Genomic DNA, 21,958 nt, shown 5'->3' with positions numbered 1-21,958 from the left:
TAATCTGTTGTGACCAATTTCTGTGGCAGAACCCCTCATGAGAGTAATTTATCCCTGTTAATGATGAACAGAATGTCTTGTACCTGCTTGAGTTTTATGGTTTATGTATGCAGAGGACTTCTGTAGCCATGTCTTCAGTTTACAGAAGGGTGTAGTCAATGGCACAGTAGATTTCACCCTTTACCCCATCAGATCTTAATGCTGTGTTCCTTTTTTTGTTTTTATTTCGTTCCCTAATCGGGTGAATGTTACTCATGAAATAAGAAATGTCACCGTGTCCAGTATGTTGATTTTTTTGAAAAGAAAATTTATTGAAGAAGAAAATTTACACTGGAGAATGAGGAAATGTAAGTGAACGGTATTGCTCAATAAAAATGAATAAAATTGTCCATCGTCCATTTAATTTGAACATCTTTAGTGCTGCTGTACAGACTGAAAGCCAAAAATCGTTTGTCCATGTTTTCTTAAACAATATTTATTTTCAAAATTTGCTCTTCAGTGTCAGCTTGTCCCCTCAACCAGTTATAAAGAAAGGAGCCTGTATAATTAATGTAAACAAGACTCCCACAAAGAAATCACCACTGTTACTATTGCAGTACTTGTGACCAAACCAAATTAAACACCCAGTTATGAAAAGGCCAAATGCAAAGTTGAGGTGTCTTTTTTAGGCCAAGTATAACTGCTCCAATTGAGCTGCTGCAACATCATAATGAGCCACAAGCCATTATGTCGCTTGGTCTGTCAATCTCTCCATGTCACCTCCACTTCATCAGTTCTGTACCTACAAGAGGACAACACAAAAAGGTAAAAACTCAAATCACTGACACGTTACTATATGCATTGCTTTGCTTTAATGCCTCACTGGGACAACTTGACATACCATGTTGTGTTTGACTTCTTTTTATACCGTACTGATATTTTTGCAGCTTGTTTAAGTGCATTTGTATACAATGACCATTCCATACTATGAAATGTGTGGTCTGAGTCTTTATCCCTTACTATTGGCACTTTTCCAAGACACAATCCCAGCATGATTTTCTTTTTTTTTTACATTTTCACAAGGGATAGGACCTGGTACTTTTTTGGCACGTGCTCTGGCGAGTTTCCAAGCCAGCTGAGCTGCGACTAAAACGTGATGTAGTCAGATGTTTTTTTTGGGAGGGTGATAAAAAATTACACCGTCACAGTCACAGTTATGTCGTCCAAAAATGGTCAAGATTGGTCAAAAACATCATCGTATAAGTACGTCTTCCAAAAATGGTCAAAATGGGTCAAAAACTTCACACAAAAGTATGTAGGTTTTTTTTTTTACACCACAGATTTTTCTAAACCGCGGAACAAGTGCGATGTGCCTGCATGTAACCAGCGAGCGTCCTCTTGTCCAGGTGCCGATTGAAACTCAAGTCACACCATCAAATTATTAAGGTTATATTGTTATTGTCAATGAAGATATTATAATAAGGAATGCACCGATAATTTTGGCGGCCGAAACATGGCGAGTAAACTGTGGAACATCGCCTATTAAATGCTGGAAAGTCTCTTTGCGCAAAAGTGAACTCCCCGTGTCATTCACTTCAGAGCAGAGAGAATTCTCTCTCTTTGAACAGTTAACTAAAGACATCAGCTCATCTGATGCATCTGTTATTCCCTTAATTGCAGAGTTGCAGGGGTAATATTGCGTGAAGAGAAATGATCCAGTCTGCATACGGAGAAGCGGACGGCGCAGGAGAGGGAGAACAGTACAGGGCAGGGGCGGTGCGCAGAAATCTGTCTGCACCAGATGAGGGGGCACTACCACTTATTTATTTATGTTAATTATTTTACTTTTAAATGTGACCAGCATTGCATGGCTTGTTTTAAGATTCACTGGCATTTACTTAATTAGGATTTAACTTAAGTAAAAACAATTGAACAATTGAGAAGTCAGTGGATTCAAGAAGAAAGTTGCATTTCAGTGGACATTTTATTCACTGACACAAAAAGCACACATTCTATGGTGGTAAAGTAAGTATAAAAGGTAAAAAAAAAAAAATTAAAACGGAAAAAACTGAATTTGGAAAAAAATAAAACAGAATTTGGAAAAAAATAAAATGGAAGTTGGAAGAAAATAAAACGGATTTCATAGGGCCCTAACTATAGTATGTCTTCCAAAATTTGACCAAAAAGTCATACTATGGAATGTCGTCCAAAACTTGACCAAAAAAGTTAAAGTATCGTGTCAGACAAAAAGCTATAGTTTAGTACGTTTTCCAAAATTTGAAAAAAAAAATAATATTATAGTATTTCGTCCAACATTTGACAAAAAAAGGCATATTTAAGTATGTTGTCCAAAATTACCAAAAAAAGTCATGGTATAGCATGTATAGCAAAATGACACCAAAACGTCACAGTAGTGTGTCATAGATGACCCCTTTGTCATGCCTTGCTCTCGCATTTTTGTGTTGTACTATGGTAAATTTCTTCTGCAGCATGTAAAAAAACGAAAAAAACAACAAAAAAAAACTCAAGCAATAAAATGAGGTCAACCTTTGTGTAATCCATGAGTCCTCCAGTTGTGTCACCTGACCAGATCTGAACATCTCCCAACCAGCTTGAGCAATCATGGCACCATTGTCTATGCAGAAACTGTGGAACAAAGTGAACAAAGTATTATCTGGCCTGCATTTATATCACAATGCTTCCAACATTCTGAAATCTGTAGGAATTTACCTGCGACGGAGTAGAAAAAAAACCTTTGTAACAGTATTTACACCAACCACACAAAAAGTATACTGAAGGGTCAGTGTGATTCTGATCATCAAGCAAATTTGTGTAAAGTCCAATATTCAAAATTGAGTGCACATGTTGAAAATATGTTGATTCACCGTTCATCGGTGGCAAACAGCTTGGCACCTCTCTCCTTACACATCACCTCCATCATCTCCTGTAGCCTTAGGTTACCTGCAGCAAAGTTAACAACGCCTCTCAATTCAATACAAACCGATTATTCACTGTGTGAGTGTAAGGCGGGGAAAACCATGGACAGGTCGCCAGTCCATCACAGGGATAACACACAGAAATAATTCTGACTTTCCAATAATAGACACGGGTATGAGGACAGGGTTCAACAAATTCCCTGCATCCAAAAAGTAAATGATGTATAGAGAGGATAATTAAAAAGAAAAGAAAAATTCCAAGTACACCACTGCATTTCACCAACAATCAAAATATATTTTTGATTTTAGAAAAATGATGGCATCAGAGAGAACAAATTATCATTGATCATTCAAATTCTAGGAATTGGTATTCTGTACAACAGTTTTCTGAAACTTTCTACTAAATGGACCCACTTTCTAAAGATGGTTAACTATCACAAATCAAATCACAATATACATCATGACAAGAGCACATTTGTGCATAATGTAGCAACCAATTTACAGTCATACGTGTGACAGCTGGTATCATTTTGAATAATTTCCAGGAGAGGTTTGGTGAATTAATTAAAACCTTATTTTGTGCATGTTATTTAAAACCGACCGTGTGTGAATCACTGCTATACAAAGGTACCGAAGACTGCCTTTGTGACCTGCTCTGGTTATAAATGCAGAAAGAATCCTGTGTTATGATGCTAAGCTAATCTAGTGACATTTCAACACAGCTCTGTACTTGTCCAAAGACATTTCTGTGTATTCTGTGCCTCAATACACAGAACCTGTATCTTTTAAAAGCAAAACCAACACCTGAGTGATTTCATTGCAAAATAACTGGAGAATTGCACAATACAGTAGAGGACATATATCACTGTCCTCTGTTGCAATTTTTTGCAACTTTTTCCCTCGAAATTAGAAAATTTAACTGTTGATATGTTTCACAAGGACATTTTACTGGGCATGATAACAAACTCAACACTGGCAGAAGCACAAACAAATGACATTGAAATACATATCTTAACAGCCATTAGATTAGTGTTACTCACAGCCAACACCTCCAACGATGAGGACCTCCTGGGAGCCACAGTGAGCCATTGCCCTCTCTGTGATCTCAACCAGCATGGAGAATAATGTCTCCTATAGGGGAAAACAGACTCAATTTAATATCACAATTACATCTGCAACCATTATTCATCATTATTCATCAATGATGATCAATAATATCAGCCAGGATTGGAGCAGCTCAGTGGTTAAGAACGGTACTCCCATGTGCAGAGGCATCATGGTCACAAATTCAACTCTAAAAAAGTGTGAAATGCAATGTAATGTAATGTAATACAAAGTCAATGTAGTAGTCATTTAAGTTTCAAATGTAAGCACTTTCTGAAAAAAAAAAAAGTCGTCAGGTTATGATGAAATGAGAGGTGAAACAGTTCTTGATATTTAAGACCAAATATCTCAAGCTCAAACAACTTTTGACAAGATTTAAGATCTTGAAACTCACAAATAGGTTCTGCAAAGTCATACAAACTTTTTTTCATAACTACAATGATCACACAGTACAGCAACTTTGTACCTGAAGTGAGAAACACAGGTCCTCTGCTGTACACTGACCAGAGCTCAGCATCTTGTGAGCAGCTTCCTATAAAAGAAAAAGTTTAAACATCTCCCCTGACAGAGCAGATATGTAAGTATTAAAGTAAAATATTATATACTGTATTTATTTAGTAATATGAATTTCTACTCACCTCAATGTAGGATAAAATCCCAGAAAATGAGACATCCATTCCTTTAACTGTATATGGTAACTCCACATACTGACTCCCTCTAAGGACATGGACAGAAGCAAAGTGAAGGTCTGTGAAGCCGTTAAGAGTTGAACAGCTGCAGATAGTATATAATTGTATTTTGTACATCATCACTCACTTCTTGGCCATCTGCTCTATGTTGTAACCTGGACTAGGGTCATTGGAAATCTGAAGTGAGAAACAGTTGGGCAAAGAAGTTTTATACATCTTTATATAATACAGACAAAAAGAAGAACAAAATAGCACAAACCTTTATAACTCTGGCAAACCTATCCAAACAGTTCCCAACTGCAATGTCAATGGTCTCCCCAAATATTCTATACCGTCGCTCCGAGTATGCAATAACCTGCACAGGAAGAAGTCAATGACTAAATAAAAAAATTACAAAACAGCAGTTAGTCCAACTGAATGAGACCTTCAAAACGGATAACAAACCTGCGTGTTCCCCCCACTAACATACAGCACCGTGGGGTTGTTGGCTTTGGTGATGAGTCGACCCATCTCTATATGTCCGATGCAGTGGTTCACACCAAGGAGCGGCTTTCCCCAAAGCTGTGCAACTGTACGAGCCACCAGAGCCGTCGTTACTAAGGGGGCACCCATGCCAGGACCTGAGGAAGAAGAAGAACAAGAGAAGGGGTTTCCATACTGGGGTGCAAAAGCAATGCAGTTTATGTTTCGGCAAGAATGTAACATAAGCCTGTCAGTATTACGATGAAAGTCTTTGTGTACTATGACAGTCTGAAAGCTTTTAAAGAGTATTTAATCCAGAGTGGACCAACAAGATAATCAGGAAAAGTTCAAACTGAACCCACATAAAGAGCAGCACAAATGCTTCACAGTTCAAGTTTCCATTTTAAAAACAAATGTCTCTCAGTACACTCGAAGTACAGTGTGGTATGTTTGACAAGGAGGGAATAATTGAACATACCAGAGCAGGCTGAAAATTGACATGCATTCCGTAAACTGGATTTGAAGTAATAAGCGGTTTACAATGACACAGTACAAGGCAAGTACTTGTGATTTATTGCTACAGACTTTGTTAGGTTCATCTGACTGTTCATATTCTAAAGCACTATTAGAGCAGTTAAGTAATTATGTATAGACTGTGCAATGGGCAATACTTAAAATGTGTTTTTGGGGGAGGGGGTATTATTTAATGATTATTATAATTTAATTTAACTTATACTATATATATTTATACTGTATATGTATGTGCAGGCTCCCCCGCCAGGCTTAGCGTTGCTTGTTTATTTATTTTAAATAGATTTTTTTTATACTTTAGATGCCCCCCCATGTAATCGGCGCATCGCACGCTTGTCCAGTCACACTATCAAGTGCGTCATTATTACAGTTACATTGTTCTTGTCAATAAAGATGTTACATTTAGGGATGCACCAATAATTCGGCGGTCGAAACAGAGCCAGTACACTGTGGAACAGCTATTAAACGCTGGAAAGTCTCTGCGCAAAAGCAAAACTTGGCTGCATACAGAGCAGATTATGACACAGCAGAGAACATTTTCTCTCTTTGAGCAGTTAACTAAAGACATCAGCTCATCTGATGCATCTGTTATTCCCTTAATTACAGCGCTAAAGCGTCTTCTACATAAATATTGAGACCACGGAGTAAAAACGATGAAAGGTGCGCTCTGCTCTTCAGAGTCTGTCTACTCGGATCACCTGCACTTCTTCCTGACTGTACTTCATCTTCGTCATAAAGATCATTATTTTTATGTGGGGATAAAACACGTAGAGAAATTATCCAGTCTGCTTTGGAAGAGACCGCTTAGATACGCAGAAGCGCAGAGCGACAAAAGGCGCAGGAGAGGGAGAAGAGAATGGCGCAGGATAGGGAGAAGAGAACAGCGCAGGGGCGGTGCGCAGAAATAAAAGGGCCGTTTGTCTGCACCAGATGAGGCAGATGAGGGGGCACTACCACTTTTTTATTTATAATAATAATAATAATGCATTATATTTCATGACACTCAAGGTCGCCTTGTTGATTTATTTTACTTTTAAATGTAACCATTGCATGGCTTGGTTTAAGATTCACTGGCCGATTACTTAATTAGTATTTAAGTGAAAAAATTGATATTATTTATTTAATTTCAAGTATTGTTAATAAATGTCTTACAATAACGCTGTGGGCCGCTGGTGGGCTGCCCGAGAGGTCCTACCACCGGGCTTAGCAGATTTATGGGGGAAACCCTGATGTGTATTATTATTATTATTATTATTGACCTCCGCCAGCAGGTATATGTTTTCGCGGAGTTTGTCTGTCATACAGATTTGGATGAAATTTTCAGTAAATGTCCGCAATGGGACCAGGAACAAGCAATTCAATTCAATTTTGGGCGTGATCCATACACGCTGCACATCAGTAGGGTTTATTTTGTAGGCACTGAGCTGCCTTGGCGGAGGTCTGCGCTCTCCGAGTGCTTTTCTAGTTTTAATTATTATTATTTTGTATAACTATTTATTATCTTTTCCACCCTCTCTTTTTCACTAGTTGTTTTTAACTTCATTGAATCATTAATTCCTGTATTAGCTGCTTGTATTCCAAGCATGTTACTCTAAGAATATAATTTGTTTAAGAGAATAATATAGAATGGTACTAAAATTTGTAAAACATGTAAGGAAACAAAGAATCCCTCATTCTATCAAATTTCCTGGAAATTTTTATTTAAACATGAACACACAGGATCTTACACTACCTTTGGTGTATGCCACACAATCAATGTCTGCAGGCTTTAGCCCAGCTTGATCCAGAGCCTCCTTCAGGACAGTCAGTATGACAGCACGGTGATGCCTGGCTGTGTCGCTCGGCATGAATCCTGGTGGGTAAAAAAAAAAAACTTTCCGTCACCTTCACTGTACACAACTTTGTCATGTACTGAGTATCATTGGAGAAGTGGAGCTGGGACAAACATGCGACTCACCTTGACCTGGGGGAGTGATGTAAGTTCGTCTAGGATTGGAAAGAACTTCACCATCTCTAATGATTCCTATACCAATCTTATTGGCACTGCCTTCAAACCCAATTACTACAGTCATTGCAGCTGGAAAACATTTAACAGAACCGAGATGAAACTGCAGGAAAAAAATTAAAGTTTTCAAATACTAGTACAAGTACTCTCCCCTTAATGACAACTTTAGAAAGCAAAGTATGTTGGGGAAATACATATGAAGATAGGTATGATTAGAATTTGCATATCCCAGCTCAGACAGCAGCATTGGCTGGCTTGACTGGAGACTGGTGTCACTTTTTATCGTTGTGTTCACTGTTTCCCCAGATTAACTGTAGAGTACAACTACAGGTCAATACAATACAACACAATACATTCAGTGTATTCAGCACACACATCTAACACAATTTGATTTAACAAATTATACATCCTTCGTGCATGAAGATTACAATTTTTTGACTGTGTTGAAGCAATTGTACAACTGCAATGTGTGGTTTGTTGAACACTTGTCTTGTTCACAGCTTTAACTTGCTGAGCCTTAAAATTTCCCAAATCATACTTTCAGCCAGTATCTAATATCATGTATATTCATTTACTTTATAATCCCTGTTTCATTGTAAACAATAACAAAATAATAATAAAACCAAAAAATTGATGAATTTAATCAAATGAAGTGTTCATCTTCAATAAAGCGTTTACTATGACATTAAAAAACGTAAAACTGAGAGACAATAGGACGTGTAGAACTAACGTATTAATGTTAATAACATATTTATGTTAATTAGCCCAGTGGGATCAGTAGATACCTTCCCACACTACATCAACATCAACATATATATGGCTGTGTTGCTATGCTAGCAATGTTAACATGCAGTCTCACTACAAATTAGACAACACAAACGCTGCTTCGAGTAACAAGACATGTATACCTCGCTTTTCAGTTTCCCACGGCAATGCGTATTAGTCACAATTCGAGTTGGTTAATCTATGAAACCACTTGTTTTACCAACAGAGCCAATTTCAGCAACCCAAATGTTCTAAATAAGTCTCGGAGGACCCCAACATTGCTGTACAGTTCGCCTCACTTAAAACACATGTTTTCTCCTCCAAGCAGCATCTGGGCATAATAAAATATGTGTCTTGCAATGAAATGTTTTCTGCTGTTGCATCTCATGTCATTATCTCTTTATTATGACGATGAATAAGAAGGGGGCAATTTTCGTTTGTGTCAGGCACAAGTTTAGGCAGCCCCATAACACAGCGAGCGCGTGCTCACGTTCACAAATCTGCGAGATTGTTCGGGGGAGTGAGGCTGGTCTTTACATCCTGTTGTGAAAGTACGAGTAAGATTATTTGCATCTCCTTTAACTGAAACATGGTTGAAAAGAAAACGCTTGCGGTATTTAACCGCATTTGCATTAGCAGATGAATCCCATAGATTAAAGTCTGCACAGATTCTAATTGCAGGCCGACTGCTGCAGGTGCAGGCACTGTTCTCTTTGTCAGAGAAAAGGCTAGCGTTAGCTTAGCTTTCCATTCAATTTGTTGTGCATCACATATTTTAAAACAATAATATGGATTCTGAAGTTTGGTGTAGTGTCTTCTGTATGCGTGCTGTTTCTGTTTAAACTCAACTGGTTACACATTTATTCATATGTTGTATTTGGTGCGTTTGGCAGTTTCCTTTCCACAGCAACGACTTCCAAACAAATAAACGCTCTCTGTCCGAAGAATATATTAAAAGCGTAAAAAGTACATGCTCACGATTTCAGAAATATAGGGTCTGTTTGAAGGCGAGACTGGTCGGTGTACATGTACACACTGAGTTTTGGACTTCATAGACGTAATTGGAGAAGCAACTGAGCAAACTTACGCAAACTACTGATTTGCAATTAAAACAGATTACTTTGCTAATATCGGTCTATTGCAGATAATGCTAATATTGAATGGTTGCTCAATAAAATTTACTTAAGCAACAAACATGTTGCAGTGTCTATTTCTCTTTATCGAATTATCCTATTTGTAAAGTTCCACAGACTATTATTGATCTCGGTCACCAGAATTCCATCATCTGACCATGTGTACGCTGAGCAAGTGTGTAAAAGATTTGAAAATAACAGGCAAATAAGTCGTTCTTTTGTTCATGGGGTACAAAGTGACTGGTGTGCTGCATTGTACATGTAGCACAGAACAATATTTACCAGTGAATAGCTGGAAACAACCATTTTTACTAATTTCCAATGAAACATGTACAGATTTTGTATTTGATTATTATTTACAATGACAGTACAAGGTTATTTATGAATGAATCTGCAAATGATGCAACCTTGTACAAAAAAGGCAAATTGTTGAAATGAGCTCACCTAATAAATTAAAAACTTATTTTTTTCTCTCTCTGTAGCGGCGTGTTTGAGGTTGTGTGTGCGTGCTGTGTGTCTGAAAAGTGTGTTTACAGTCAGAACGAGTTCAAGTATGAAGAGAGGCAAGAAGGCAGAGGAGGCAGCTACTGCAGAGGGGGAGAATGACACCAGCTCTGGTAATTACATGTTCCCATGCACATATTCAGAAACATGCTGTTCATGCATTCTTAAAATAACCAATGACAAAACATAACTTGCTTTTTATTAGTACATATCTGACTTCATGTGCACTTGTGTCATGTCTTCCACTGCACAGCTCCTGCAAAGAAAGGGAAGAGTGCTAAGGAACCAGAGGCCCCGATACTGTACGATGATCCTCCTGACAAAATGGCGAGCAAAGATGGACGCGAAGCCAATATGAAGATCACCTCCTGGAATGTCGATGGACTGAGGGCCTGGGTGAAAAAGAACGGCCTGGATGTAAGTTTGCAGTGACCCTGAGAAAATACGTTTGCTTTAAGGCTGATACAGAGTAAATGCATGCATGCTCAATGCCTCTCATTTATGCTTTTAAAATCCAGTGGGTGCGTGAGGAAAATCCAGATATTTTGTGCCTACAAGAGACCAAGTGTGCAGAGAAAGACCTCCCTGCCAACATCACCTCAATGCCCGAGTACCCGCACAAGTACTGGGCTAGCTCAACTGAAAAGGGGGGTTACAGCGGTGTGGCTATGCTCTGCAAGACTGAGCCCCTCAATGTGACCTATGGAATTGGTAAGTATTAGGTCGGTACACCATTTAGAACTCCAACAATATATACTAGACCAAAATTTTTTAGAATTCTACCAACAAGTTTAAATTTTGAGTACATACTCCCAATAGTTCAACATTTTGGGGAACAAAATTACATACATGCATGGGTTTTCTACGGCTTCCTCCCACAATCCAAAAACGTGCAATATGGGGTTTAGGTGAATTGGTCACTCTAAATTGACCGTAGGTGTGAGAGAATGGTTGTTTGTCTCTATATGTGGCCCTGTGATGGACTGGCAAACTGTCCAGGGTGTACCCCGCCTATCACCCAATGTCAGCTGAGATAGGCACAGCACCCCCCTGCTACCCTCTGGTGGAGGATAAAGCAGTAGGATAATGGATTGATAATTACATAATTAGAATTGTAAATATCTCTAGTATATAGTCCCTAAAAAACTAATTTATGTTTTCACTTCATTTTGTACTAATAGTCAATAAACCTCTTCATCTCCAGGGAAAGAGGAGCATGACAAGGAGGGCCGGGTCATCACTGCAGAGTTCCCCAACTTCTACATGGTGACCACCTATGTGCCAAATGCCAGCAAAGGCTTGGTGCGCTTAGATTACCGTAAAACCTGGGATGAGGACTTCAAGAATTATCTAAGTGAGCTGGACATCCAGAAGCCTGTGGTACTTTGTGGTGACCTCAACGTTGCGCACCAGGAGATCGATCTGAAGAACCCCAAGGGGAACAAGAAAAATGCAGGCTTCACCCCCGAGGAGCGCGAGGGCTTCACTCAGCTTCTGGAAGCAGGATTCGTCGACAGCTTCCGCGAGCTTTACCCCGAGCAGGCCTATGCCTACACCTTCTGGACCTACATGATGAATTCCCGTGCAAAAAATGTGGGCTGGAGGCTTGATTACTTTTTGCTTTCATCCTCTTTGGTGGCAGGTTTGTGCGACAGCAAGATCCGGAATAAGGCGATGGGAAGCGACCACTGCCCCATCACTCTGCACGTCGCTGTGTAACTCACAGAGTGGGCAGAAGGGTCTCTGCTCTGCCTGTGGTGCACGGCCTTCCAAGTACTTCAGTTCTGACTGCTGCCAGCAAGTGCTCCATTTGAGTTCAGGAACACTTGCCGTATGGCATTCATTCAGTAAAGCCAGCACTGTTGTAACTATTTTCTTTACTTTTACTTGTTTTTGTCCTCTTCCTGTTAGTGAACATAGTCAATGAATCTGTTCATTTACAACGGAAATAACTTTTTCACTTCTGTAAAAATACAACACTAAGCTGATAAAATTAAATAATGCCTCAACTGTAAAACCTGGTGACTTTGTTACTGCTGATCTGACACAAATTCATTTGTTTGTTGTTTTCATTCAAAAAGAAACAACTGCTGTTGGGGGATAATGTATATGTTGGCACACACAATGTTTAAGCTTTCTTTCCCAACTGGGCTGTTGAAATAAAACCACTCATTTCTGAATAAAGACTGAATTTATATAAAGAGTTTTTCTGTTCATTATTTAAAGATTTTTTAACTATATTATGCCAAAGTTACACTGCAATATATTTTGAAAAGTGTCCTTGCTGTACATTAAAGGTGAAGTAAGTAGTTTATAGTGCCATCTAGAGGAGAGGCTGAAATTTTCAACAAAGAAATGCTCCTCTGCTCACCCCCTCCCTTCCCTGAGCGCTACGGTATCCTCAGCCGGTCAAATGTCGTCCTCGTCGTCTTTCTCTGTGTCAGCAGATGAGGTTCGTGAGGCGAGGGAGAGGGCGAGCTACGAAGCAGACGAATCGGAGAGAGTGGAGGCGGGACTTCCGCCAAGTAAAGCACAGCTTGATTTGTTCGCTCGGGTTTGTCTATACAGGCTCCCGTAGAAACATGGCGTTGTGGCAATGCAACAGTGGGTGCAACAATGCAAACCCATAAATACTACACAGTGTCCCTTTAAATAGATCCAATGTTTAAAATAAGTCTACACTTTGACATGTCTCTTGGCTTCAGGTTCTTGAGGTGACATGGCAAGAAGGGAGGGGAACGCTAACAGCAGCAACAGACAGGAAATTAGCAAAAAGAAATAACATCACTGACAGCTTTAATTTGTTTTCAGCACAATATTCTATATTAAATGCAGTTCACAGTAGTCATTTCAAAGTTACTTCTGTCCCAAGTATCAATCTATGTTAAAGTCATGAGATGGGTCCGTTGATGCATTTTGAGATTATACGCCTGCCTGAAACCCTTCCCACATTCTCCACAGAGGTATGGTTTTTCTCCTGAATGTGTACGTTGGTGTCTTTTGAGCCTGTTTGCACTTAGGAAGCTCTTGTCGCATTCGGTGCAGGCGTAAGGTCGCACTCCGGTGTGGTAGCGAAGGTGGACGGTCAGGTAACAGGACTGAGTAAATGTCTTGTCACAGTGGGGGCACTGGAACGGCTTGTGGCCCGTGTGGAAACGTTCATGCTTCAGGAGCTCTGCGTGGGAAAAGAAACCCTTCCCACAGTCGGAGCAGAGATATGGCCTCTCACCGGAATGAGTCAGCTCGTGACGGATGAGAGTGGCCTTGTAAACAAAACTCTTGTCGCACTGCGAGCAGCTAAAAACATTTTCTCTTGTGTGGCAGCGCTCGTGCTTCTTCATGTTGCGCTCCCTCTTGAAGCTCTTGCCGCAGAAGGAGCATATGAAGGGCATCTCCTCCGAGTGGATCTTCATGTGGCTCAGCAACCCCCCCCTGTAGAGAAATCCTTTGCCACACTGAGTGCATATGTGCCGCCGCTCCTTCAGATGGATGCGTTGGTGTGCAGTGAGAGCGGCTTGGTAGGCAAAGCTCTTTCCACAGTTGCACGTGTGCACTCTTTCCTCCTGGTGAGTCTGAATGTGCCTGTTCAAGTAGCTGGCACAGCTGAAGCTCAGGTCACAATGAGGGCATCTGTAAGAATGCTCATCCTTGTTAGCATCTTCTCCGTGGATCTTCAGATGTCTCACTAGTGCCGACTTCCAAGCGAATGCCCTGCCACACTCTGAACACAGATATTCCCCATTCTCCATGTGGGTGCTCTTGTGTTCCCTCTGGGCCTGTGACGACTTGAAGAACTCCCCACAGATCAGGCACTTGTATTTGCGGCCAGACTTGTGCGTCTGCTTGTGCCGCTCCAGTGACTGTTTGAAGGAGAAACGCCGTCCGCACTGCGAACAGAGGAACGGCTGTTCCCCTGTGTGGATGCGCTGATGGGCTTTGAGTAAAGACTGGAACTTAAAGCTCTTCTCACAGTGTGCACAAGCAAAACATCCCTCTTCGTCTGGGAGAGGCAGAAGGGATGTCATGTCCTCCTCCTCAGTCTCAGCAGAGGGAACGCTGTCACTGTGCTGCTGAAGCTGCACGTCATCAGAATGGTGAGACGAGCACTTTGAACAGGACAAAGTGGTGGATGCGTTATCTGCTTCAGATCCTAATAAAAAAAGAAAATATAACTCTTTAAATGTAATATTTACTATGAACAAAATGTTTTCATTTCTACTGACAAGTGTCAGTACAAACAAGCTACTGCCATCACACTGTGTTGTTGACTTTCAATGCATTTCAGGACATACAGGCCCACCATAACTGCTATAATTAGCTTATCTATATCATTAGTTAATAATAGCAATGTCATCTTGGCTGGTCATAATAACATCACCTGCTTAGTGGAGGTGAAAACTATTGTTACTCTCTTGCCTGTAATTGAATGCATTTCTATCAACTCCACAGACTTATTATTTTTACATTGTTCAGTGTCTTAAGTCCTATTATTATTTTCATGACTGATGATGAGTTAGATCTTTTGGCTTCTCCTTTTAGGGGTCACCACAGCAGATCATCTGCCTCCATCTCACTCTATCCGTTGTATCATGTTTAGGATGATTAAAGTTGATATCTGTAAATGTTTTCATCACAATATATGCTGCTGCTAGTATGAGTAACGCAAATATAACTCTACTCTGACAGTACTCAAAACAGGTGATATACATCTGCCCCTGGTCCTTTTCTGTTACATGTCATGGTTATGTAACTGTGGTAAAAATGATGAGATAAAAAAACTCACTTCCATCACTGTCCTTTGATGAGACCACTGGTGACCCATAAGAGTGCTCTGCACTGTGAAAGAAGAAAAAATAGCAAGAGGTGATTTGATCAGCCTGAGAATGACGGATATATTCATACACATGACTATGACAAGCAGGGAGTTCACTGGCTCACTTCCACAGATAATAAGGTGTGTTACATATGTACAAAATAGGTTTAATAGTGTTCATTTTAGTATTTAGTATTTTTTGATCTTCATAAAACACTTTTTGAATACCTGTTCATAACAGCTCTGTTGTTGTATATGTATAGTATTGTTAGTGTACTTTTAATTCTTTGCATTTATGTTTTATATTCCCCAATGTGGGGATCAATAAAGACAAATCTAAACAAATCTAATGGTGTACAATTGATAGATGATAATGACAAAGAAACTTTTGAGATGAGAACATCTATCTATAAAGCAAGTTGCGTGTGTGTCTGTGACAGGCATACCTCGCTGACCGTTAGTCAGATCGCCCTAAGACTTTGGATATGGGTTGAGAATGGCCCGATAGTGTGCAACCTTGATTTTCAAATGTTTTGCAGTAATTTATATTTTTGCTGATTTATCACGCTACAACAGGCAGGCAGCAGCTCATCAGCAGCAGCTGCGCTGTCTGCAGCAGGGAGGTGGGAGTAAGGAGGCTGTCCTCACGGTGGGCGAGACATTTTCACACGGTTCAACACAGAACCGGTGTTATACTGAAACGACGAGGTGTCCATTCACCAATACGCAAGCACATATTTATTTAGCATTAGCATTCTACTATTTTGCAGCTAACTTGGCAAACCTGTTTCCAAAGGTAAGCTAGCGAGGCTACAATTAGCATTAGTGTAGGGCTAGCATAATACAAACCCTGTGCAACCTCATTAGGCACAACACAATTTCTTTTAATTTTCTATTAGTATTAGCATAGCTAGCCTTAGCTTTCTTATCATGCATTAACATGGGTTGAAAAATCTTCTTCAGCTCCCACTATAGGAATACATACTTCCTACAGGCACTGCACTAGTTTCAAAGATGATTAATAAGATTAGATGTTTTTACCAGCTCACAGGAAGAGGCTTCAGGACCACAGGATTGATGATCTTCTTTCTCTTCATAGTTATTCTCTTCTGCAAATTTATCACCTGTACCTTCATGGTTGGTTTGCGTTTACGCCCACTTGTGCGGACCTTCACCGTAGAGGCAACTTGATTATGAAGTTCAGGGACCAGGCCTCCAGAATCACAGGTGATGAGTTCACTGCTCTGAACATCTGCTTTCTCTGGATCCTTATCGCTATTATCATCTGCTTGCAGTTGCACCTCACAATCAGGCTCCAGACACTTTGCAGGATCCTTGCAGATATTTTCAACACTTAAACCAATCTCTCGCTCATCATCATCTGTGAGATTGTTAGCAGTGTGATAATCCGTGTGAGTTTTTAAATGCCTGGCAAATGCCAGCTCCCAGTTGAATTTCCTGTTGCACTGCTGACACGTGTAAACACCGTTGTCCATATGCGTTTGCTTGTGCTCTGTGCGGGCTGACAAGGAGAGGAAGGTCTCACCACAGATGGCGCAGTCGTATTTGCGTCCAATTTTGTGCGTGCGTCTGTGTCTGTCAAGGGATTGTCTGAAAGAGAAGCTGCGACCACAGTCATTGCAGCGGTGGGGGCGTTCACCAGTGTGGATGACCCTGTGGGCAGTTAGTGAAGAGGCAAATGGAAATTTCTTTTCACAGTCTGGACAGTCGTGAGGACCTACAGAGACTTTGTGTTGGGGGGAAGCTGGGTCTTGGTCCTTGTTAAATTCTGGTTGGAAAAATCTCTGGTCTATCAAAGCACGTTCAGTATTTCCTTGGGTCCCTCCTCCCTCTGCTTCATCAGCTTCCTCCTCCCTGGACACCTTTTCAGGAAGTACTACCAAGGAAACGTCAGGCTCTGTGCCACCGCCTGTACTTTCATAGCAGTGTTCTCTGATAATGACCTCACTGTATGTGCTTGTGGCCAATTCAACTTCTGCATAATCTGTGACAGTGATTATTTCAACTGCTACATCATCCAAAAATGATACAATCTGTGTTTCGTCACCGATGCCTGACTGAGAACCTGATTTGGACTGTTCTGCAGTACTTGTCACTTTCCTAAGAGGACCTGCGGAGAGGGAGGTAAGGATGCGGTCACCCATGCCACACGGAGGTACTGCACAAAAAGAAAAAAAAGGACAAGAACAAAAAACTTATTTTCAGAGTGTCCACAAATAAAAGTGAAACACAGACAAAAATGGATAAAAACTAGAGGTGGGCCTTTATAGTTAACGTGAGACTCTTATTGCGTGATAAAAAAAATGATCGCCGTTAATCTATTCTCAAAGTTGGTTTGGGAGCTGGGTCTATGAATACCAAACTGCTTGCACAAAACTTTGATCAGCACTCAACATTTGTTGAACAACAGAGCGCGTGAAGCCGTGTTTTCGGCACGGGGCGGGCGGGGGAGAGAGAGAGATCGCGAGTGAGATCTGCGCTCTTGGTCATTAGTTCATTGACTTATTTTTGTGTAGGTAATATGTTGTGAAATATGTCTAAACTTAAATAAACTACATATACAGGTAGTTATGTCTCGTTGTATTAGTTCGTCCTCTTATTGACGCCATGCTGTCATCGCCTGACAGTCTGGCTGATTGAAAGCCCCCAGATGCAGCGGATGCAACGCACACCAGATGCAAGATGCAAATACTATGAGAATATATTCGAACATCTGTGTTTTTTTAGAGGGAGTATTCTAATATCATTTTTGAGCAATTTTGACAGCCCAAGTAAGCATGTCTTAGAATATCAAGAATGCATGAAGTTAAGGTCAGCACCCTCCACATCAGTAGGTAACAGGGAATTTTTTATAAAAGATGTTGATTTGCACAGTAAACTTCTGTATTTTGACTGCAATTGTCGTTGCATTCCGATTCCTCACTTCATTAGAATCATGAGTAGCTCTTCTTTGTAAACAACATCATTTTCTGGGGCGATGTGAACCTGTACTAGTGTGGAGTAATTCTACAGTATTCATGACGGTAAAATAGACCGTCCTAAGTTAATCTAATGCAGTAATTCTGTTCTCAACCAGTAGAAAATACTGTGAACACCTGATTATGCATGGAAAAAAAAATAGCGTCATATACCGTGAAACCTAGCCATTTAAATCTAGATTAATTTCATGATTACAGTGAGATTAATCTAGATTTAAAAAAAAAATCTATGCCCACCACTAATAAAAACTAAACAAAAGGGGTTAAAAGAATTTACTCACTGTGTTGCTCTAAATGTCCCAAGCTTTTGTGGTGCTGGAGTAAATGTTTCAGGTCTGCAGGCTTGGAGAAGGAATGCACACAATCATCCAGCAGTGAGTGTTCAGCCCCAAGCCAGGACATTGTCTGAGGGAAACAGGTGGTTTAGCCATTGCATCTACATAATCCACATATATATTAAATTTGCAGTGTACAGGATAAGACAGAAGAGGCGAGAAAACGCTACCTGAAACGGACGTTCACATCAGTCAAGTCTCGTGAAACGTTTGTGTACAACATATTTAGTCAAAATTACACCTCTCACCTGTTCAAGGTCAGGAACGGGCAACAGCTGAGCAAGTCGACAGTGGAATTCCCAAAACAGTGTCTGCAGATCACTATGATATTGTGGTCCATACTCTGCAGGGAAGACCTCCTTTAAAAGGATAAAATACACAGTGATAAAAAAACTATTTCACTATATAGCAAATAAAAAAAACCAAAGGCAGGTGCTTGCTCTATTAATGCTGAAATAAAAAGTAAATGTACTTGTTTAAAGGTGGCCATGCTCCGTCCTGCCAGATTTCACAACCAACCAAATACGGTAATGGACAGAACTCAGCTTAACGCAACATACTAAGATGAGAAATATATGGATCCACACAGGTGGAAGAGATGTTGCCTTACCGAGAAAAAGTCTCTTCTCTCTTCGGGATCTTTGAGCAGAACCTGGATTAACTCGAGAAAGTGAACTGCTACTTTCTCCTCCTCTGCCGTTTCCATCTGTATTATGGGCATAAACATGACACACGTGTTACAGGTGTACCACTGGAAAGATGCCATGAATAGGTAGCTGAAATTTGGGGCACAAGGACCAAGAAGACACCACGTACCTGGGTGATGTGCTGAGATTTAATCTTGTCCAGGTGAGATAAGATTAAGTCAGGTTCAGCAAGTTCACGTCGGCACAACTCAAGGATGTACTATTCAGGAAGAAACAAACAAACATCCAGTCTTTACAGGTCTTTAGCAGTCTATAAAGTCTACATTACATACAACTTAGAAATTAAATATTAAACTATTTACGAATGCCTTGTCATGATACCAACCCTGGCTTTTAATCCCAAATTCAGTTGTGTTCTGTGCTTGTACATAAGCAGCTCTGGAACAATGTCCATTACCAATGCGACAAACTCGGCCACATTCCAGTAGTTCATGACATCCTGTCTCTTCAGCACCTGCCACATCCAGGCTGTCATGAGCTGCAGAGGTGGGACCAGGAGGCGCAGTGACGCCAGAGGTAAGGACCCATCTGAAAAACAAGAACGGGGGTAGACTGAAGATAAATACAGCTCACTTTTCTGTCACTATTTTAGTGTTTGCATATTTTTAGTCTGATCTGACATTAAAATAAATAAATAAATGTCAATGCCATGACTCTTTCTGCTGAGGAGGTTATGTTTTCTGCCACAGTTGTCAGTTTTTTGTTTATTTGTGAGCAGCAAAACTCCAAAAGTTAGGACTTTTAGTCAGTAGTTAGTTTTTGGGGGGATGTAGGTTGTGACACAATGAAATGATTTTGGTTGTGATCAAGACACAGGTCCATATTCAGATTTTTCCAAAATAATTGTAAACTCAGCCATAGGGGAGTGTATTGACAGTTTGACAATGTGGATAACTAAGTGACTTTGGCAGACGCATTATTCCTCTAGTAGGTAAACTGTAATGATAAAAAAGTGACCCCCAGGACTGCAAATACAGATCATTATCAGTCACATTTTAACAAATTCTACAATGTAATTTGAATGTAATGTTAGTTTATTTGTGTAATATACAGCTGTGTACTGTAGTCCTAACAATGACAAATAGTCTGGAAAAATAACTATTTTTCTCGTTCAGGGGACACTTCATAAGAGCTTTTTCAAACGTGCTGCGAAAACAACAGTAACATGATTTGAATGCATCCTTACAGGAAACGCGTCAGTATGTGCTCAATAACCGCAATGCTATTCAAAACAGTGGGCTAACGTTTGCCATTTCTGAAGGGTCTGATGGTTATCAAAACACTTATACAACATTAACGAAGGAAACACAACATGTCAATCCAACATTGCTTTCCGAAGATAATCCACCACCAGCAGTAAGATAGCAACCTTGGCTAATTTAGCCAAAACAGAGGCACCGACAACACCCAGTGTGTTGTGATAACTTCAGCTCAACTTATCAAATTAATAGTATCATTAAAAGTCTATTTGTTGTATATTCTCCGTTAAACCAACCTTTGGAAATGGCCGTAAAAACACAAGAGTCCATCCTCTCTATCCAGTGTTGAAAAGTTTGACTAGCTGCGGTTAGCTACTGTTAGCCCGCTCGCTAACTATCAGTCACAGGAGACTTTTACTAGATGCCGCTGGATGACAAAGCTGTGGCTAAGGAAGTTGTTCATCTGTAGCCGTGAAGTCACATTTTAAATGAGAACCATAAGTGGGGAAAGTAAGAATTAAACACTCTGCTAGCTGGTTTGTTGGTTAGGTTTCTTCTTCTCCTTTATGTGTATATTTTACAGCAGGTGACATTTTCTTTCTTTTCTTTACCGCCATCTGCTGGAGGCTTAAGAAATGAGACAGGATTTTGTTTTGTTTTGGCTCGATGTTCACTCTATCCTTACCTTTTTATTTTTTCCTGTATTTAGAACTGTAAATAATGTAATATATATGCATGTACAACATAGAATAATAACACGTTTTGGGGAAGAGTACTAGAAAAAAACATTAAGGTGTCTCTTTTGGGCTAATGGGAGCTATAGAGCACAAAGATCTAAATAAAAAAAAATACTCAATAGGCTCAAGAAAACAAAACCACATAATAATGTAAGGCTTATGTCAGTCCAGACTACTCCCTCAAAACCTGTGTCAAAATGGTGTGACATGATAACAGGTTCTATCACGATGACCTTACAGCTATGATCCTTTGATCCTTTAATACGGGGGTCTCAAACTCAAATGCCCTGGGCATCTATTGTAGTCGAGAGGGGGCCGGCCTAACCTAAAACAACTGTTCACAATATTGCATCATGACATCACACATATACTTAATAATACTATTTATGATGCAAACTGAATGTATTAATATCAAAAACAGATTTATTTAAATTACATAAATAATAGTAGGGACAACTGTAATCAAAATTCGTACCAGGAGCCATTTCGGCCACTGCCATTCATAATTATGACTGAATGTCTTATTATTACTGTTATAAAAAAAATATTGCTAGCAAACATATATAATATGCAGAATATTATTCTATCATCTCGCTGGCAGCTGTGCCTCAGCTACACACTGTGTTTAAAAGACGGTGAGGTCGTGGGTCATGTTTTCATTATAACATGATATTAAGTGGGGGGCCACATGTGGCCCCTGGGCCGCCAGTTTGAGACCCCTGCTTTAATACAAACTTTTGGACTGTGTAATCAGTTGCACTTCCTTGAGAAGGAAACAGAAAAACAGCAAAGGTTAAAGAAGGTAGGAATGCAACATGATGGCCAACTGCCATAAAATAAATAAAGGGAGGAAGATAAAACATTTTTACATTCAGGAAGCGGTACATAACGGATGGAAGGATGTTTTTAAACCTTATTGCCTTTTTTACTATTGATAATGAATGGATGTCACCCTCATCTACCTTTGATGTGTATGTGGGTTGTCGTGGTAAGGCAGATCAAAGGCAAGAGAACGTAACTGCATTTTCTGCAGGAATAGTATTTTTTAGCTCTTCATTTT

At 40.0% G+C, this 21,958-nt stretch overlaps 3 protein-coding genes across 3 annotated transcripts; 1 reads left to right on the top strand and 2 right to left on the bottom strand.

Moving 5' to 3' along the window:
* Positions 1-648: 648 nt before the first annotated feature.
* osgep (O-sialoglycoprotein endopeptidase) lies at positions 649-8,730 on the bottom strand. Its single transcript, XM_083906544.1, has 12 exons — positions 8,615-8,730; positions 7,659-7,778; positions 7,434-7,553; positions 5,153-5,328; positions 4,968-5,063; positions 4,836-4,885; positions 4,658-4,736; positions 4,486-4,551; positions 3,956-4,046; positions 2,865-2,940; positions 2,527-2,625; positions 649-781 (listed from the first exon to the last, which is right to left on the bottom strand). The coding sequence occupies exons 2-12, from the start codon at positions 7,771-7,773 to the stop codon at positions 742-744; spliced, it is 1,008 nt and encodes a 335-aa protein (XP_083762670.1). The 5' UTR covers positions 7,774-7,778; positions 8,615-8,730; the 3' UTR covers positions 649-741.
* Positions 8,731-8,982: 252 nt separating this feature from the next.
* On the top strand, positions 8,983-12,246 carry apex1 (APEX nuclease (multifunctional DNA repair enzyme) 1). The gene is made up of 5 exons (XM_083907199.1): positions 8,983-9,022; positions 10,087-10,221; positions 10,362-10,525; positions 10,627-10,819; positions 11,313-12,246. The coding sequence occupies exons 2-5, from the start codon at positions 10,158-10,160 to the stop codon at positions 11,825-11,827; spliced, it is 936 nt and encodes a 311-aa protein (XP_083763325.1). The 5' UTR covers positions 8,983-9,022; positions 10,087-10,157; the 3' UTR covers positions 11,828-12,246.
* A 538-nt stretch (positions 12,247-12,784) lies between these two features.
* Positions 12,785-21,383, bottom strand: LOC310941798 (uncharacterized protein; the record flags this gene model as incomplete). The annotated part of the gene is made up of 10 exons (XM_083907046.1): positions 12,785-12,849; positions 13,098-14,258; positions 14,892-14,944; positions 15,963-17,100; positions 18,202-18,325; positions 18,504-18,614; positions 18,866-18,961; positions 19,072-19,161; positions 19,288-19,490; positions 21,374-21,383. 10 exons carry the CDS (start codon positions 21,381-21,383, stop codon positions 12,785-12,787), a joined length of 3,051 nt encoding a protein of 1,016 aa, XP_083763172.1.
* Between the last annotated feature and the right edge of the window lie 575 nt (positions 21,384-21,958).

This window comes from Microchirus variegatus, assembly GCF_963457635.1.
Source record: "Microchirus variegatus genome assembly, chromosome: 20".
Classification (NCBI taxonomy): Eukaryota; Metazoa; Chordata; class Actinopteri; order Pleuronectiformes; family Soleidae; genus Microchirus; species Microchirus variegatus.
The sequence above is the reverse complement of the archived record's forward strand: the minus strand, read 5'-3'. Positions and strand labels throughout refer to the sequence as shown.

What these genes read in the sequence shown, in the direction of transcription:
- apex1 (XM_083907199.1), top strand. Translation starts at nt 10,158, where the DNA reads ATGAAGAGAGGCAAGAAGGCAGAGGAGGCAGCTACTGCAGAGGGGGAG. An exon ending in GGAGAATGACACCAGCTCTG is followed by an intron (nt 10,222 to 10,361) that starts GTAATTACATGT and finishes TCCACTGCACAG; the next exon opens with CTCCTGCAAAGAAAGGGAAG. An exon ending in TGAAAAAGAACGGCCTGGAT is followed by an intron (nt 10,526 to 10,626) that starts GTAAGTTTGCAG and finishes TTTAAAATCCAG; the next exon opens with TGGGTGCGTGAGGAAAATCC.
- osgep (XM_083906544.1), bottom strand. Translation starts at nt 7,773, where the DNA reads ATGACTGTAGTAATTGGGTTTGAAGGCAGTGCCAATAAGATTGGTATA. An exon ending in TTAGTGGGGGGAACACGCAG is followed by an intron (nt 5,064 to 5,152) that starts GTTTGTTATCCG and finishes CTTCCTGTGCAG; the next exon opens with GTTATTGCATACTCGGAGCG. An exon ending in GGATTTTATCCTACATTGAG is followed by an intron (nt 4,552 to 4,657) that starts GTGAGTAGAAAT and finishes TTTCTTTTATAG; the next exon opens with GAAGCTGCTCACAAGATGCT.